At 36.6% G+C, this 16,512-nt stretch overlaps 1 protein-coding gene and 1 long non-coding RNA gene across 2 annotated transcripts; one reads left to right on the top strand and one right to left on the bottom strand.

Moving 5' to 3' along the window:
* Positions 1 to 333: 333 nt before the first annotated feature.
* On the bottom strand, positions 334 to 2,466 carry LOC133734219 (transmembrane emp24 domain-containing protein p24beta2-like). The gene is made up of 5 exons (XM_062161859.1): positions 2,281 to 2,466; positions 1,596 to 1,799; positions 1,230 to 1,416; positions 1,017 to 1,124; positions 334 to 671 (listed from the first exon to the last, which is right to left on the bottom strand). The coding sequence occupies exons 2-5, from the start codon at positions 1,797 to 1,799 to the stop codon at positions 538 to 540; spliced, it is 633 nt and encodes a 210-aa protein (XP_062017843.1). The 5' UTR covers positions 2,281 to 2,466; the 3' UTR covers positions 334 to 537.
* A 2,152-nt stretch (positions 2,467 to 4,618) lies between these two features.
* On the top strand, positions 4,619 to 6,167 carry LOC133728039 (uncharacterized). The gene is made up of 4 exons (XR_009855564.1): positions 4,619 to 4,857; positions 5,617 to 5,805; positions 5,890 to 5,967; positions 6,104 to 6,167. It is a non-coding gene; the product is annotated as an uncharacterized LOC133728039 (long non-coding RNA).
* The last annotated feature ends 10,345 nt before the right edge of the window (positions 6,168 to 16,512 follow it).

Below are 16,512 nucleotides of genomic sequence, written 5' to 3' on the forward strand. Positions count from 1 at the left end.
TAATGTTGTTTTAACAATAAAAAGACTATACTTGCAGCGTTTAGGCTTCTTTTCTAGTATAAATGGAGTAAAATTTGGTGGTGAGAAATAGAGGGAAAGGTTTGGGATACTTGGGTCAAGGCCAGCTAGTAAACAGACATAACAGTAACAATTGAATTCTACACGCTACCATTAGCCTTCCACCTTCAGGATTTGAGATACCAGAACCAAAACAACAAAGATACAGTATGCTCGATATGATAAACAAGTAGCCACTGATGAAATACGTAAGATACTTTGTATTTGCACACATGAATATTCAAGCAAAAATAGGAACAAGTTTGGGCACTCATATGAACTAGTGTAAAATCAAGGATTCCACAAGAAAAAAGTGACTGGATTAAAATTTCCAAACTGATGGTTTCTATACATGGATTATTCTTGCTGGACAAAATAGAAATGAGAACAAGGCAGAAGGCAGAAGCATGGAATAACAATCAAGTATAAAATTAACTACTGGATAGTTAGGTGCAAATCCTGGGGTTGGCTGTAAAAAGGTCAGACTCTGGACATCCCAAGCTTCCGTTCAAAGAGGCGGCGAAGAAGGTAAACTTGGAGAACACTGGCACCAACAAGTCCTGCTGATTCAAAAAAGGCCTTGTGAATCGCCCTCCGGCTCATTGCGTCGTTCACTGCAACAAGGATTGCAAGAAGAATTTACTTACTAAAAGATTGACAAATCCAAAGCTTACATGTATCACAACCAGACAGCATATGCAAATGAGAAAGAGAGAGACAAAATATGCAACATTTGTTTTTGCAAACACTACGAAAGTGCAAAGGAATGATAATCGCGCCGTATTTCGGCATCTATAAGTCTAAAAAGAAGTCAAAGATGCAATTAACGACAGTGAAAAGGGCTAAAGTATTCAATTCAAATGACTATCAATGATGGAAGCAATCAAGCATCAAATAAAGGACCACATTTCTTCATCTACTAGAGCTTCTCGAGGAGGTATTCAGAGTTCAGCAGATACCTATTGCCTGGCGTTCGGTCTGAGCCTCAAGCCAATGCTGCTCAAACTGAATGTTGTAAAGAGCTTCCTCTAACTTTGTTATCTGATCTAACAAAGGGTTAAAATGCTCTGCAGATAAACCACAAAACTATAGTAAGTCCAGCCGTATTTTCCAACCAGTGTAACAGTTATCAGAGACTTCAATAAAGATGTCCAAAAAGTACCGCGCCTCACCATCTTTTGCATGCTGATCATAGTATGTAAAATGGCTGACATGTAAGTCAAAGTCTATGGTTTCATGATAAGGTGACTTGTTGGTGAAACAAAACTGATGGATTCCTTTGTGACGAGTGACAAACTCGAATTTCTCGCTTGTCTTATCACGAAACTCATGTATCTGCTCACCAGAAGGCCCCTTCACCTACAAATTCCAATGACATTGCACAGATCATGGTTGGTATCCAGTTCATTACTAACATTATACTATGTCACTGATACTCTCTGCATAACATGGAAATATGCATGTAGACGAAGATTGCAAGGTCCTAGCTAAGCTCGCAGAATTATACACCCAACTTGGGCAAAAAACATGGGACTTACCAGGAGATCAACACCGTCTTGAGTATAATGCCAAGATGCATCAACCTTAATTACAACAAAAGAGAGGTGGACAGTATCTCCTTCATACAAAACATTATGAGAGAAGCATTCATCTCTGTCGATCACAAATCTGATCCCAAAAGCTCCTTGTAGGCTCAATAAAAAAGCCAACAATGTAACAGCAGCACAATTTGAAATTTGCATCTGTAGATTAAACTAGAATTGTTAACAACTTACAATATTACCCAACAGACCTATATAACATTCAATCTTCATAAATTAATTCCAGAGAAAAACTAATATCACATGTCTATTGATTTATTTTTCACGGACTCGAGGTACAAACTTCGAAAAACAAACCCGTGCTTAAAAAACCACCCAGAAACTATATTCCACCAAAAGAAACACAAAACAAATAAGAATTCTGATACTCCAGGAAAATTATTCCGCAAACTACACAGTAATCTGATTCAGAAATTCACATGTTAAAAGCAAGCTTTTCCTTTTCAAGAGATTGAACAAAAAGGACAAGGAAATTAGAGGTACCCTCATTCTAAACATGAAGAAAGGTAACAAATTTGATCGTATTCATTAGTTTTATTCCAAACAGAGTAACAGAGGGATCGAACAGAATGAAAATATTGGAAACTAAAGCTTCAAAATTTATAGAAGAGATGGGATTTACCTTGGAATTTGATTAAGCCCAGAAAGAAAAGAAGAGAATAGAAGGTGTTGAATGTTTAAGGAAGAAGAAGAGAGTTTGTGTTTAGGTTTCAAATCTCAGGGGAGGAGGAGGAGGAGGACGACGAGAGACTTCAAACATAACGAGACTGCAACTACACGGAATGCTTTTTTTGAGTTTCGAGTACTTTTTGTCGCTTCAACAATAAACGACATGTCAGGTTTGATTTTGTCTTTGGTTCTTATAATATACTATACTCTTTGACCATCCTGTTACTTGGTCCGAGTTAACTTGATTATACATGATTTTTTTATTTTTTACCTCATGTATTTATCTGTGGTAATTCATGATTATAAAATAATGGAGAGCTTTTAATATGACCTTATGATAGGAACCAATTGAGAATTTTTGAATGAACGGTTGGATGAGTGTTTTAACTTTAGCTGATATTTTAAAATTTTAACATGTATGTCATTTTGCCATTGAAGTATTCACTTGATCCTTATTATAAGGCCTTCATTAAAAGTTCTCCCTATAAAAGAACAATTTTCAATCTTTTACAATAATGGTTCGACCATACCGTGGTTGTTCTTATTGAGGTTATTAGATTTTTATTTTATTACATAATAATTAGTGCACAATAATTAGTTTGTGATTCGAATTCATGACCTTCAATTCTTATAAAGAGAAGATTGATAAACAAATGGTATTTGACAAGATTATTGGATGCTTAACGTTAAAACTTACAATTCAAAAATCTAATAAGTTGTGCGTACTGTTATAAAGTAGAGAGAATATGCAGAGAGAATAGTTGGGAGGAAGTAGAAGTATCTCATTCAGTCTCATTAGCCTCCTTTATATAGAGGTAGGGTTTACATAACTAATGAGTATTTACATGGACATCCACATAGATAATAATATTTACAACACTCCCCCTTGGATGTCCACCAATGAATGATGGTATTGGACGCGCTTATTGTTGCCTCGTTAAAAACCTTGCCAGGTAACAAAAACCCAGTGGGACAAAAATAACCCTGGTCGAAGGACAAAAAGAGCACAACGCGCATATGTCCTAGGTAGCATGCTTCTGGATGCTCCCCCTGATGAGAATCTCCCCCTGATTGTTGCAAGCCTCATTTATGTATGCGATAAGCTACATGTATCATGTATAGTAGTTTGATGTGTCTATCACCGAAGTAAGACCATGTGTGCTTTGCATATAGGGGCTCATCACAAATTTTATACCTGCAAAGGTTAAGCAATACCAACAAAGGAATACCTCATATGATAAAGTTAGAAACAATCACTACAAGAAAATGACTCTTTTACCGCGCACATTTTACGGCGTGCATTAATGCGTGCCGTAATAGGCACACATTTACGGCGCATTTTCACGCAGGCCGTTAATACCCTTTCTGATATGGTCTTTTACGGCGTGCATCTAATGCGTGCCGTAATAGACACACATTTACGGCGCATTTTCACGCAGGCTGTTAATACCCTTTCTGATATGGTCTTTTACGGCGTGCATTAGATGCACGCCGTTAATGTCATTTTTTATTTGGTCTTTTATGGCATGCATAGATACACGCCGTAATAGTATTATCTTTTACAACGTGCAAGAATAGTGCGCTGTTAATGCCTTTTTTAATATGGTTTTTTATGGCATGCATTGATGTGTGCCGTAAAAGTAAAAGACACAAAAATTTTCACCAAAGTTTTTATTTCCCTCTACACATTTCATTTTTATTTTTTTCATTTTTTTCATTTCATAACACAAAAACTTCTCTCTCTCCCTGACACAGACCTCAATTTTCGCCATCTCTTCCTTCCACGTCTCTTCCCACCGCCAAGTCGCCGTTCACTGGATTTGCTCCACCTCCGAGTCGCCGGCCGCGTATCTCCCACCACCACCACCACGTTCTCTACTCCTCTCATCGAGATGTCGTGGATCGATTGAGCTACGAATTAAAGAACATTGAAGTGGTTGCCGCTCTCGGAGATTGGGGCCACCGGTTTCAGGGTCTTGAAGTTTCTGAAACCCTTTTGGAGAAAGTTGAGAACTTTGGCCTTGTCTTGCTCATTGGTTTTTTTCTCTGGCCAAATCAAGGTACAATTTTTTTCACTTATTGTTTCAGTTTTCATCTTCTGCTTGATCTATTTAGGGTTTTCAATTGTGGGAAGGTTTCTTGTCTGCTTGGTTTGCTTAGTTTGTTGGTTTGGCTGCTTATTTTGATCAATCTTAGTCGGGCGCCCAGGCGGGCCTAGGCTGCTGGGCGGTAGGCGGTAGGCGGAAGGCGCTGGGCGTTTCATATATATATATATATTTTAGATTTCCGCGAAACCTAAAGCCCCAAAACGGGATCGAATCTCACTTCGTCACTGACTCACTGTCAGTCCCACTTCGCCGTCGCTGATCAAGCCTTCGCCGTCGCCCTCTCACATCGTCGTCGCTGATCAGTTCTTCGCCGTTGCTATCTCACATCGCTGTCGCTCTCTCTCTCTCTGTCTGTCCTCACCGCGCCCCTCCTCCCCAAAGCTCATCCGTCAGCCTCCAGCCTTACATCTTAACGAGTTAACGTAAGTTCTATTCTTCCAATCTTCTTGTTTTGAGAAATTGATAATCTGGGTTTCTGGGAATTATTCATCTTTGCTTGAATTAGAAAATTGGAATTTGTCAATTTGCTAATCAATTCTGGGAATTCTTCATCTTCTTAGTTCTGATAAGTGATAAATTGATAATCAATTTCATAATTGTTGAGTTGAATATGGAAAGTTGGAAACTTTGATAATCAATTCTGGGAATTATTCATCTTCTTGTTCTGATACGTGATAAACTGATAATCAATTGCAATCAATTGCAGTCAATTGATAATCAATTTGATAATTGTTGAGTTGAATATGGAAAGTTGGAAACTTGTTCATATGCTATCGTTAAGCTGCAAACTTTTGTTCTGCTGGAGTTGTTGAGTTGGCTTGCTCATATGATAATTGTTGGCTTGTTGAGTTGGCCACATCTGTTGTTGCGATAATGCTAATAGCCTATAAGTGAAAATGAAGTTTTGGAATGCTAATATGCTCTGTTAGAGTTTTGTTCTATAAAGGACAGAATCGACAGATTGTTCTGTTAAGGTCAGAATCAATCTTCATAGAGATGCATTTTAGTTAGAGAATAGAGATGCATTCTGCCATCTTATAGTACTTTAGTTTCAGATGCATTTTGCCACTATTTTTATTTTAATGCATTCTTCTACCACTATTGTTAAATCACTTAAATGTTACTGCATTCTGCCACTTTGTTTCATTGTTTGAAAGTGCTCAAGCCTGTTAATTTTGCAGATTGAACCCATTCGCAACCTTTTTGCTGCCCTTTTCCTTGCCAGCATTGGGATGCTGATTCATGTTCAGTTTCTCTGGAATCATGTTGATATATTTCTCGCGTCTGTCATCTTAGTTATCATCATAAAAACAATTATTATAACCATGGTTGTCAAGGGATTTGGATACAACAACAAAACATCATTCCTAGTAAGTTGGATTTCCAGTTGCATTGATATTGCTTCTTTCTAGTAATTCAGTTATTGACAGATGTTGGATTGTGTATTTGTATAGGTTTGAATATCTCTAGCACAGATAGGCGAATTTGCTTTTGTTCTTTTAAGTCGTGCCTCTAATCTCCATCTAGTCGAGGTTAGTGCTACCATTGGAGTTTCCGCAATAATTGATGTCCTCCTAAATAACTTATGGCCACAGTACCTCTAAATCTCTTAAACATCCACCTTGTAGCATATATGTAAGATATTTATGAAACTTTGACTGTTTTCAGGGGAAATTATATCTGCTGCTGCTTGGAACCACAACACTTAGTCTGGTAGGATATAATCTTCATTCTGTGGTCTGTGTATGTACCCGACCTGCCTTGAACATTTTCTAACTTCAACATTTCCTGAAATTCTTTTGCAGGTGACCACCCCTTTTCTATTCAAGCTAATCCCTGTTAATGAGCTTTGGTAAACCTTAAAAACAAAACGATATTTTGCTCATGTTAGTATACTTGTGGCACATATTATCCTTGAAACATAGGCCACACGAGGATGGTTAGGATGGTTACTCTCGTTCTAGTTTTGAAACCTAATCAACTTGGTTCTCATGTGCTCTACGATCCTAATGCAATGCAGTTTCTTATTTTGTCTCATGTTCTCAACATGCTTGGTCTCTTCTACAAATTTACTGCATTAATTGGGAATACAAATCATGCTGTGAACTTGTTTGTTTGTGTAGACATATTTTGTGCTACCAGTCTTTTCTCTCCCGTGTCAACATTTTTATTCTTGTTGTCATTTTCTTTATTCTAATGCATGTTTTCATTGCCGAATAATAAGAGTGAAAAAAGAGGAAAATATTATGAAGGGGATAGTAGATATATATTAAAATGGTGGAATATAATGTGTCTTGTCATGTTTATAATGCGTATGAATAATAACAGGTTCAGTGGAATTGATATTGGCAAATACTTTATGTACAATGTTCATGGCACACTTGGATTATATGAATTGATAAGTATTTCAGGTTTAAAGTATAGATATGCATTTTAGTTGGCTTTTAGCCTTTCTGGACATCTCTTGTTTCCTTCCTATTTCAGTCAAACTTAAGATCATTTATTGCAGTTCGTCTGATGAATCTTGCCACCTTGCATTGATCTCCATATAGATACAGTTCTTTCCATGATTTTTTTTTCATACATGTAGTTCCAATACTGTGTAGGATGGAGACAGGTTTTGGAGGATGCGTGAGTGCTACATCCATGGAAATACTACTAAGTATCTGCGAGTTCCTGATGGGATAGTTGCTAGTGTCGTTGCCCTTGTATATCAGGTGATTGAGCAGCAAAGAGAATTAGATGATTTGGTATATATTTTCAGATTATGTGGGTTTAAGTTGTAGAGTTGAAGTTTGATGTAATGTGATCTGCTACTTATACATTTTCATGCAAATATTGTTATACATTTTGTAAAAGAAATTAATTATAATTTGAAATTGTTTCTCATTCATTTAATTTGTCATGGATGCATGAGTGATCAGTGGTGATACTAATGTGAAATTGGTACACCTAAAATTTATTTATTTATTTTTGTTTTTGAAACCTTATTTACGGCGTGCAAAGTACGCCTTAAATAGGATCTCAATAGCTCTTTTACGGCACGCATTATACGCCTTAAAACAAAAGTCTTTTACGGCGTGCAGAGTGTGCCGTAAATAACGTGAGTGACATTTGTGATATTACTTTGACGGCGTTCTTTGATGCACTTTAACGGCGCATTTTAGTGTGCCGTAAATGAGGTATGTCTTTTACGGCTCGGGCATTTACAGCCTGCGTTTTTACGCCGTAAATACCCTTTTATGGCGCACATTGTGGGCGGTAAAAGACCATTTTTGGTGTAGTGAATCTCATATGCTCAAAATCATACACAAAGTAATAGCTAAACAATATAAAGAAATTAATACATTTAACTTTGTATAGTTTAAAACATTGAAAAATCATCATGGCATACCTAGCCATACACATCAATATCTTTGTGTATTGATATGTCTCATATAAGCTCTTCAAGAGCTTTAAGTAATTCATAACTTTGTGAAAGTTAGAATATGTTGCAACACAATAATCATAATTCGAATTCGATAGTAGTCTCGTCATAGTACTCATTAAGGCAATTTAGATCTCGTTGACTAGAACGAAATGAGTACATATGAGCTAGTTGTAGACTCTTTGATTCCATGAGGGAGCTTCAGGCTCTTTCAACCTTTCATGGACTTGCATTTGAATCATTCATGTATTTGAATCCCTTGAGGATTGATAAGCAATACGCTTATAATGACACTTTACTTTTGAGATTTTGCTTTTAGCAATGTGTCTTTAAGATCTTCATAATATACGATGACAACGTGCCATAAATCTCTCGTCAATATAACAGCTATATGTAACACTGTATTTATAGAAAATTGTCATTCGTATAAGGGAAGATGTTCACAATCTCATGTCTCTATAAACAGACATTGTGTCATAGTGATTTTGTCACGCCCCGAATTTTGAATAACCAATTCAAATCCGAAACATGAATAAACAATTAATACAAATAACGTTCTGAATTTTTTTCTCAGAAACAAACACACCACTCGCCACTCAACACAAAACTCGAAAACCTCGAGTTAATTATTACAATTCACTCTTACAAAGTAAAATTGTAAAGCTCTAAATGAGCATAACAAACCTCACAATATAATGCTGTAATTCACATAACACTACTCTAAGCTGCCCGATCACCGTCCTGGTTCTCCTGACCTGCAGGGTTATCCGCTACACCGTTTGAATAGTGTACCGGGATTGCAACAACACAAAACCCGGTAAGCTTTTGACAGCCCGTATGAGTAAAAAGAAAGAACTGTTGATTTATTAAATTTCAGTTCAAGTAAAATTCAACAGTATTACGTCTGCAAAGAGACATCAAACCACTCATGTAAAACCACAAGGAATACATTTTCACAATCCTCAAATCACAATACACCACACTGGTCCTGCAAAAACCCAACCCACATAACACCACTTTGGTCCATCCCAACAGCACGTTAGAGCTCTAACCACATCGCTACCAGTCACCTTGGCCTAGGTGCAAGTAATGCGACATACTTCGGTTAATAATAAACCGTCGCGCTTTGGACATCCCCGTCCTCAGCACCATATACTTCGGTTAATAATAAACCGTCGCGCTTTGGACATCCCCGTCCTCAGCACACAACTTCGGTTAATAATAAACCGTCGCACCTTGGACATCCCCGTCCTCAGCACACAAACACTCCGGTTATCCTTAACCGTCGAACTTCGGACACCTCATCCTCAGAACCCTACATTCTCTAACTCTATACATCCTCCAATGTAAATCATGAATATTAACAAGAACTCATCAATCATGTTCATCACATATAAATATGGTAAGTCACATGTCAATTCATAATAATTTAATCATCCCAATTCCACACTCTTCAATGTCACACCATTCACATATAATCACGTAAATATATATATACGTAATTATCCGCTCAGGGATAATCACTAATACCAACTATAGTTCACATGCAATAAAACCGAGAAATTCATTTGTATAGTAAAAATCATTTTACTTACCCATGGACCGTAGTTGATCAAGTCCATATGATTTTAAAACAAATATTTATTTCATAAATATTTTCACGCAATTACGACAAAATAAGGTAATTAAATTTATTCGGTTCGTAATATGAACCACGTGAGGTTTACTCACCTCTAAATTCCCGCTGCGTCTTCTTAACAGCTCAAAATACAATTTCACGAATCGTCCGCCAAATCCAACCGTCGATCACCTAATCAAACATGACCTTAACTTAGCCAATAACTCAAAGACAAAATCAAACGACAATCCAACGGTCGGATCGAAATTAAATGATGATCCAACGGTCGGATCGAAATCAAATGATGATCCAACGGTCGGATCCTCACAGATCACCTTTAGGATCATCCTCCAAAAATCATTACGAAGATCCAACGGTCGGATCTTCCTGAATCGTCCTTACTAACATCTCCGCTAATTTATACGAAAATCCAACGGACGGATTCTCACGAATCGCCTCCCTAATCACTGTTTAGCAATTATACGAAGATCCAACGGTCGGATCTTCGCCCATGACCACACAAAGCCTCTGGGGCAGTCATACGATCATCATATCAAAATTATAGGTTCATCTGACGGTCCTAATTCCACAGATCATAAATCTAACGATCGAAATCGATCGAAATCTCAAAATTCATAACTAATTCATACGATAACCGAAAAATGCGTATAATACGCCGAAATGATCGTATCGAAACATAGAATCATAAAATGGACAGAAACTAAATTTTTGACCTCCGGAGGTGGCCGGAAAGGGCCGCCGGAGTTAGGGACAGAGCCACCGCCGACCACCACAATTGGTATCGGGGCTGTGCTTGTCCCCTTCGTTTTCTCATTCTGGACACTTTTCATAACTAGCACAAGACCAAAAAATGACAGGAAGGGATCGAAATGTACCAAAAATCAGTCGGTGGCCGGAATTTTTCCAGAAACCGGCGAGCTCCAAAATCGACGTGAAAACTACAACCTCACGCCTCGATCCCTTCTGGAGAATTGTTCAGAACTTCCTTATGAACTCAACAAGCCAAGAATCACAAGAAACGATCGTGTATAGCTCGAGATATCTTGATCCGAAGGTTGGTTGTTCGATCCGCACGGGTCAAGCTCCGACGAACGTGAAAACGTTCGATCCAGTTCCGATCCTTCTTGGTGCTTGTATAGGAAGATGAGGCGAGCTCAATGAGCCAAGAATCAAGTGAAATGGTGCTCTGTAGCTCGAGATATCGAGTTTGGAACGAAAACGAGCTAAACCGGACTCGGGGTCGCCGCCGTGGCTGCCGGCCGTGCCGCCGCGCAAGGTTACCTCCGGTAGCTGCGCAAGGTCGAGGCGAAGCCGTGGAAGGTGGTCTGAGGTTGTTTGGTGGTCTGTGGTGGACGGTGCAGCACGATGAACAAAGCTCTGTTTTGTTTCTTCGACTGTGACGAGAGGAAACGAGAGAGAGAACGAGAGAGAAATAGAGAGGAAAGGAATTAAGTTTCTGCTGTCGGTCGATCGAGTGTCGGCAACAATTCATAGTGCTCTAATCGACAATCATCATGAAAGGTAAAGAATGAAATGATCATGTTCCTTGCTTTTGATTAATTATAAAAAAATCCGGTTATTACAGATTTATCTTCACTTTTGTAAATACCATTTTGTAACTTGTAGGGTTAAAGGTCTAAGTATTTCATCACGTTTCAAATTCAATTTCATTGGAATTGCCTCTTTCCAATTTGGCCAATAATATACTTTGTCGACATTCATAATGAAACATGGTATAGCGTTAATACAACCCTTAATGATTTTTGGTAGCTACCATATGTAAATTATCATCGATGATCATTAATCATAGATCCCACACATTCTTATATGCATGCATTAGCTGTAAGAAGCTTATTGATATTGGGTACCCATGCCACTTCTGGGGCATATATTGTCACTTCTAGGACAATCATCTCTCATTAATGAATTATGTAGAATGTGGATCTTTTTACGTATAACCTCATGTCAAGCACTATAGGACTTGTATGATCTTCCCTTTTTGGGAGTTTAAAACTTTAGACCTGGTGGATATAATCCACACAAATTCACGCCGTTATTCAAATGACAGTAGTCTTTCCTCCCCCTAACGACGGGAAGACTGTCTTATTTTGACCATGCTCAAAAGATGCATTCAAAAATCTATCACTTTCTTTGAAGTGAAGATGCTCATTGGTTGGTGGCGAGCCCAAACCAAGATTTAGGTCAAAACATGCTTTATTCATTAGCATCAACCATATTGATTTATTATTGTATCACTAAGACATCATTTCCTAATGGCATACCTACACCCTCTGTATGTGTAGCCATATTAGGAGTTGTGATATTGTTTAATGACATTCTCTTTAGGAGAATCATGTCAATTGGATACACTTGCATCCCACAAATCAAATGGAGTCTACATTGTTTGTATTAATATGGTTGGTCTCTGGGAATTTAACCCAGGCAGATGCCTTTGCATTTAGCATATAATTTTGTCACTATCTTTTATCAAATCACTAGCTTAGATATTTCTCAAGATCAAATTGAGATGGTGGATAAATATCTCACACCAATTCATGTCGTTCTTCAGGAACAATCTTTCTCCCCCTCATTGCAAGAGGAATGTCTCATTAAAGTGACAACTTGCAAATATGCGGTAAATAAACAATCTGCTTATGAGTAAGATTAGCAATCATCAAACTTGTAAGTGATTCCACGCAACATGGTAGACAAAAGATGACGTAATCAATCATGCCAAATAGTGTATTTGGTTCAATGAACTTCTGGTTCATGATATTACATATATGCCTCAATTTACTGTGAAAATTCGATACAGTATATATCCGATCGATGGCATAAAGGCTTCTCCAACCATATAGGAAGCAATTAATGCAACAATATTTCAAATTCGGTAACATGATAGTAGCTCATTGGGAGTCATAAATCAAGATCTACAACTCATGATATGAGTGTTACCTTAGCTTGAGTAAACATCAATTGTGAAATATTAACAATTGGAATGGACCAAATTCATTTTGAACTGCAGGCCAGAATGATATACTCAAATGTGTACCATAGGTGACACACACCCAATTTTTAATTTCCTCACATGTGTGGATGTTAGGGCAGTATTTGCATTGACTCATGATTTTTCTCTTGCCATGATCCACTTCTGGTGGCATTTCATGCTATAGCCATGTCAATCGGCTTTCTTATCAATGAGTCTATAAGAGGGAGAGATTATACATCTCTGGTAATATTGGGGGCACAGGATGCAAAAAGACAATAATGTGTGCTCTTCTGGAGCCATCAATCAGATATGTAAGATCTGAGATGTTGTTATATTAGCCTCATAAGCATAAGCCTTAATAATTTTTCTGGACACCATGGATAAAATTGCATTGCCTGGAAATCACTCAAAATATAAGTTTGAAGATGACACAAATCAAATTTGCAAAAATTGAACAGTGGATCTCATAAGATACACACGAAGCTTCTGGTCCGTGTTATTTATGTAAAATTTGATGTTCAATTACTGTATTGTTGTTTGATGTAGATATTAACATCAAATGCATTTTGAACTTCTGGCCAAAATGACATATTTGAAATGTCGAGTTTAAACTTCATGACCATAACTTATGAGTGAAGGACTTTAGTTGGTCATCTAGTTAGTTTGATCATTGAGGAACTTCAAGTCCTCATGTAATTAAGGATCAAGGAACTACAGGTTCTGATCTCTTTTAATTACAAAATTCACAATCACAAATTTGGGGTATACTCATACTCATTCGTCATAAACCAATGGTTGAGTATCTGCTTACGTATAAATTGGTGTCAATATAATTCCCTCAAAACTTCAGGTTTGAGGTTAAAGCTCTTCGATAAATTATCCATATACTCGAAACTTACGGCCCGAGTCTGCACAATTAGAACTTCAGGTTCTAAGGTGGAATGCTTTAAGCAGGCATAAAGAAGAATGTGTCAATCGACATATGAAAATTTACTCAAAACTTCTAGTTCGAGTTGACATAAAGTCAAATGAACTATGAATGAATTATGTGTAATCGAAGCTTCAGGTTTGAATTTTTTTTTTCTATGAACTGCAAGTTCTAAGATTTTGTAATTTGAACTTCGAGTTCAAATAAATTTGGTGCTCGAAACTTCAGGCTCGAGGTGACTAAAGCAAATCTTCAAGTTCACTTTGAACTAATTTATATTTTATACTCAGAGCTTCGGGTTTGAGTTTTACTGTTAGAACTTCAGGTTCTATTATGAAATTTTGAACTTCTGGTTCAAAACTATTACATTCGAAATTCATATGTTCGAGGTATAGGACTGCTGGTCCGTATGAGTAACAAAAAAAATTAATTTAAAAGTACATAACAAAATAGGAAAATTGCAGGGAAAATAAATAGATAAATTATGCAATAAAGTTAACTGTGGAAACTTCTGGTTCCATTAAATGAAGAAATACACAGAACTTCTGGTCCGGTTAACTTCATAATACATAAATACATGATAATCTTGTATCTCATCTAACAAAAGACAATAGGAGAACCAAGTTCTCTGATCTAAATGCTAGTCAGAAGCTTCTGGCTTCGATTGATTGTCCAACTTTGAACTGCAGGTTCTAAAGGTGGTTTGAATTCCAAATTCAAAAATAGTCATAAGGAGGAAGGGACCCCAGCATAAAAAATAGAGGAACTTCAGGCCTCTTATAATTGGGGATTAAGAAACATTTGAGTTCATATACTCAATTGCATAGTTTTGAGGATCTTCTGGCCCTCGTAATTGTATAAATTTGAGAGACTTTATATCGCAATTTTCCACTACACATTCTTTGAGGAACTTCAGGCCCTCGTGTAATCATATAAAGAAAATATTTTGATCGCATTGAATTTACAATGGTCATTGAAATCCGTCTATGAGCAATAAAATCATATCATACGGCCTTACCTTTTGAGCATACTTATGCATATAATTGTAAGATTGTATAACTTGGATATCAAAAAATATTGATCCGCCTTTGGGAGTTACTGATCCTGCCATAAATTTAATCAACATAGATAGTGGTCATCACTCTCATCACGTCAAGATTGCTTCTCATATTAATCAATTCGTAAATACATGTGTAGATGACAACATAAGGCATATACTGATACTTGTAATCATGAAATATATGACGAATTAGGATTGATGTCTAACGACAATGAAGGAAACACACAAAAAAAATCTTATGAGTGTATACTGACAAAAACCCAGAAAATGCTATTAAATAGTCAAGTAAAAACTAATGCCTCTATTGCACCTTATGGGATAATACGTTGGGTTTTGGTTGAAAAACCAAAAATAAAGGAGAGAGGCATGATTATTGACAAAAGAAAATTGGGATTGTCAGAAAGGAAAAACGGGTATGATTCTATTTGCGTGATCAACTAAAAACTTTCAGCAATTATACCCATATATGAACGCATGTGAAAACAAACACCAATATACCCATATATACATAATCAATTGTATTCAATCATCGATCTGATCAATCGTCTGATGAGGTATGTTAGGATCCATATATAGTGTTAGAACTACAGGTTCTTAACAGATAAGTAATCAATATCGAAACTTCAGGTTCGAAAATAAAGTGAACATTGGATCACAATTATATGCAAGAAGCTTCAAGTTCGTGTTCTTATGATTAGAACTTCAGGTTCTAACATTCCGTATTTTTGAACTTCGGGTTCAAATGGATATGTACTCGAAACTTCTGGCTCAAGTAGCAGTAGTGAAACTTGAGGTTCACTTGTATTATGAATAGTAAGTATGCTTGATAAAACAGATAAGATAAATTTATTTAAATACATATTAAATATGCGATAAGTAATGAAACAGAAAACATATATCCATTATGTTAACGGCATATATATATATATATATATATATATATATATATATATATATATATAGGAATCGTGTTAAACCATCAGTATACGAAACCATATGAACTAATGGTTACTCAATATCAATAAAGAGAGAGGTAGGGTCATATATGAACTAATAGTAAGGGAGACCAAACCATCATTTGGATATGTACTCGAATCATGGATCATATGAAACCATATATATATATAGAAGCAATGATCCATATATATATATAGAAGCAAAGTGCAGTTAGAGATCATAATTAGCAAACATAAGAGAAAGCTTTGACGCATGCTTGGCAATAAAGATTATACAGTAAACGTAAAAATTGCTGCAAAAAGTAAATTGAAGTATAAGACTCATAGATCTTGAGTAATGGTTAGAAGCAATAGAGTTGCACCATAAGGACTCATGGATCATCATAGAGTTTTAAAGAAAAGAATAGAGCGTGCTGATAACGTGTTATAAAGTAGAGAGAATATGCAGAGAGAATAGTTGGGAGGAAGTAGAAGTATCTCATTCAGTCTCATTAGCCTCCTTTATATAGAGGTAGGGTTTACATAACTAATGAGTATTTACATGGACATCCACATAGATAATAATATTTACAACACGTACATGATATTATTCTACTAAACTACTACAAAGTGCTCTATTAATATTGAAGACCGAAAAGTTCTGACATTCTAATTAGGTGGAGCTAGTGTTGGAAGAGACAATTACATAAAAGTGGTTTTATTAGAAAGATGGAGTTCAGTTTTGGCCTTCTGAGTAATTTGTTACACATGCATATGAATAGTGAATCTGAAAATGCTAGGATGAACGTTTTCTAGATATCGGGGATAGAAAGCAAGGTTGTTATTCTAACACGTACTGATAACAGAAATTACCGACGAACATAGCAATTTGCTTATTCAGTGAAAAACCTCAAATCGAGGAAAAAAACATTGCGGGGCTTTAACTCTTGAAAGCCCAAGTGAAAGACAATTCACTAATACAGAAGAATGAGTTTCTTTACAAACAAAAGTAGCTCTAACCACGGCTACGATCACTAGTCTTTCTAGATGATGTGTTTGACTCGAATCTCTCCTATCTTCTTCACTTGGAATCTTTTTC

This window comes from Rosa rugosa, chromosome 2, assembly GCF_958449725.1.
Source record: "Rosa rugosa chromosome 2, drRosRugo1.1, whole genome shotgun sequence".
Lineage (NCBI taxonomy): Eukaryota > Viridiplantae > Streptophyta > Magnoliopsida > Rosales > Rosaceae > Rosa > Rosa rugosa.

What these genes read in the sequence shown, in the direction of transcription:
- LOC133734219 (XM_062161859.1), bottom strand. Translation starts at nt 1,799, where the DNA reads ATGCAAATTTCAAATTGTGCTGCTGTTACATTGTTGGCTTTTTTATTG. An exon ending in AAGACGGTGTTGATCTCCTG is followed by an intron (nt 1,417 to 1,595) that starts GTAAGTCCCATG and finishes TGGAATTTGTAG; the next exon opens with GTGAAGGGGCCTTCTGGTGA. An exon ending in TGATCAGCATGCAAAAGATG is followed by an intron (nt 1,125 to 1,229) that starts GTGAGGCGCGGT and finishes GTTTATCTGCAG; the next exon opens with AGCATTTTAACCCTTTGTTA.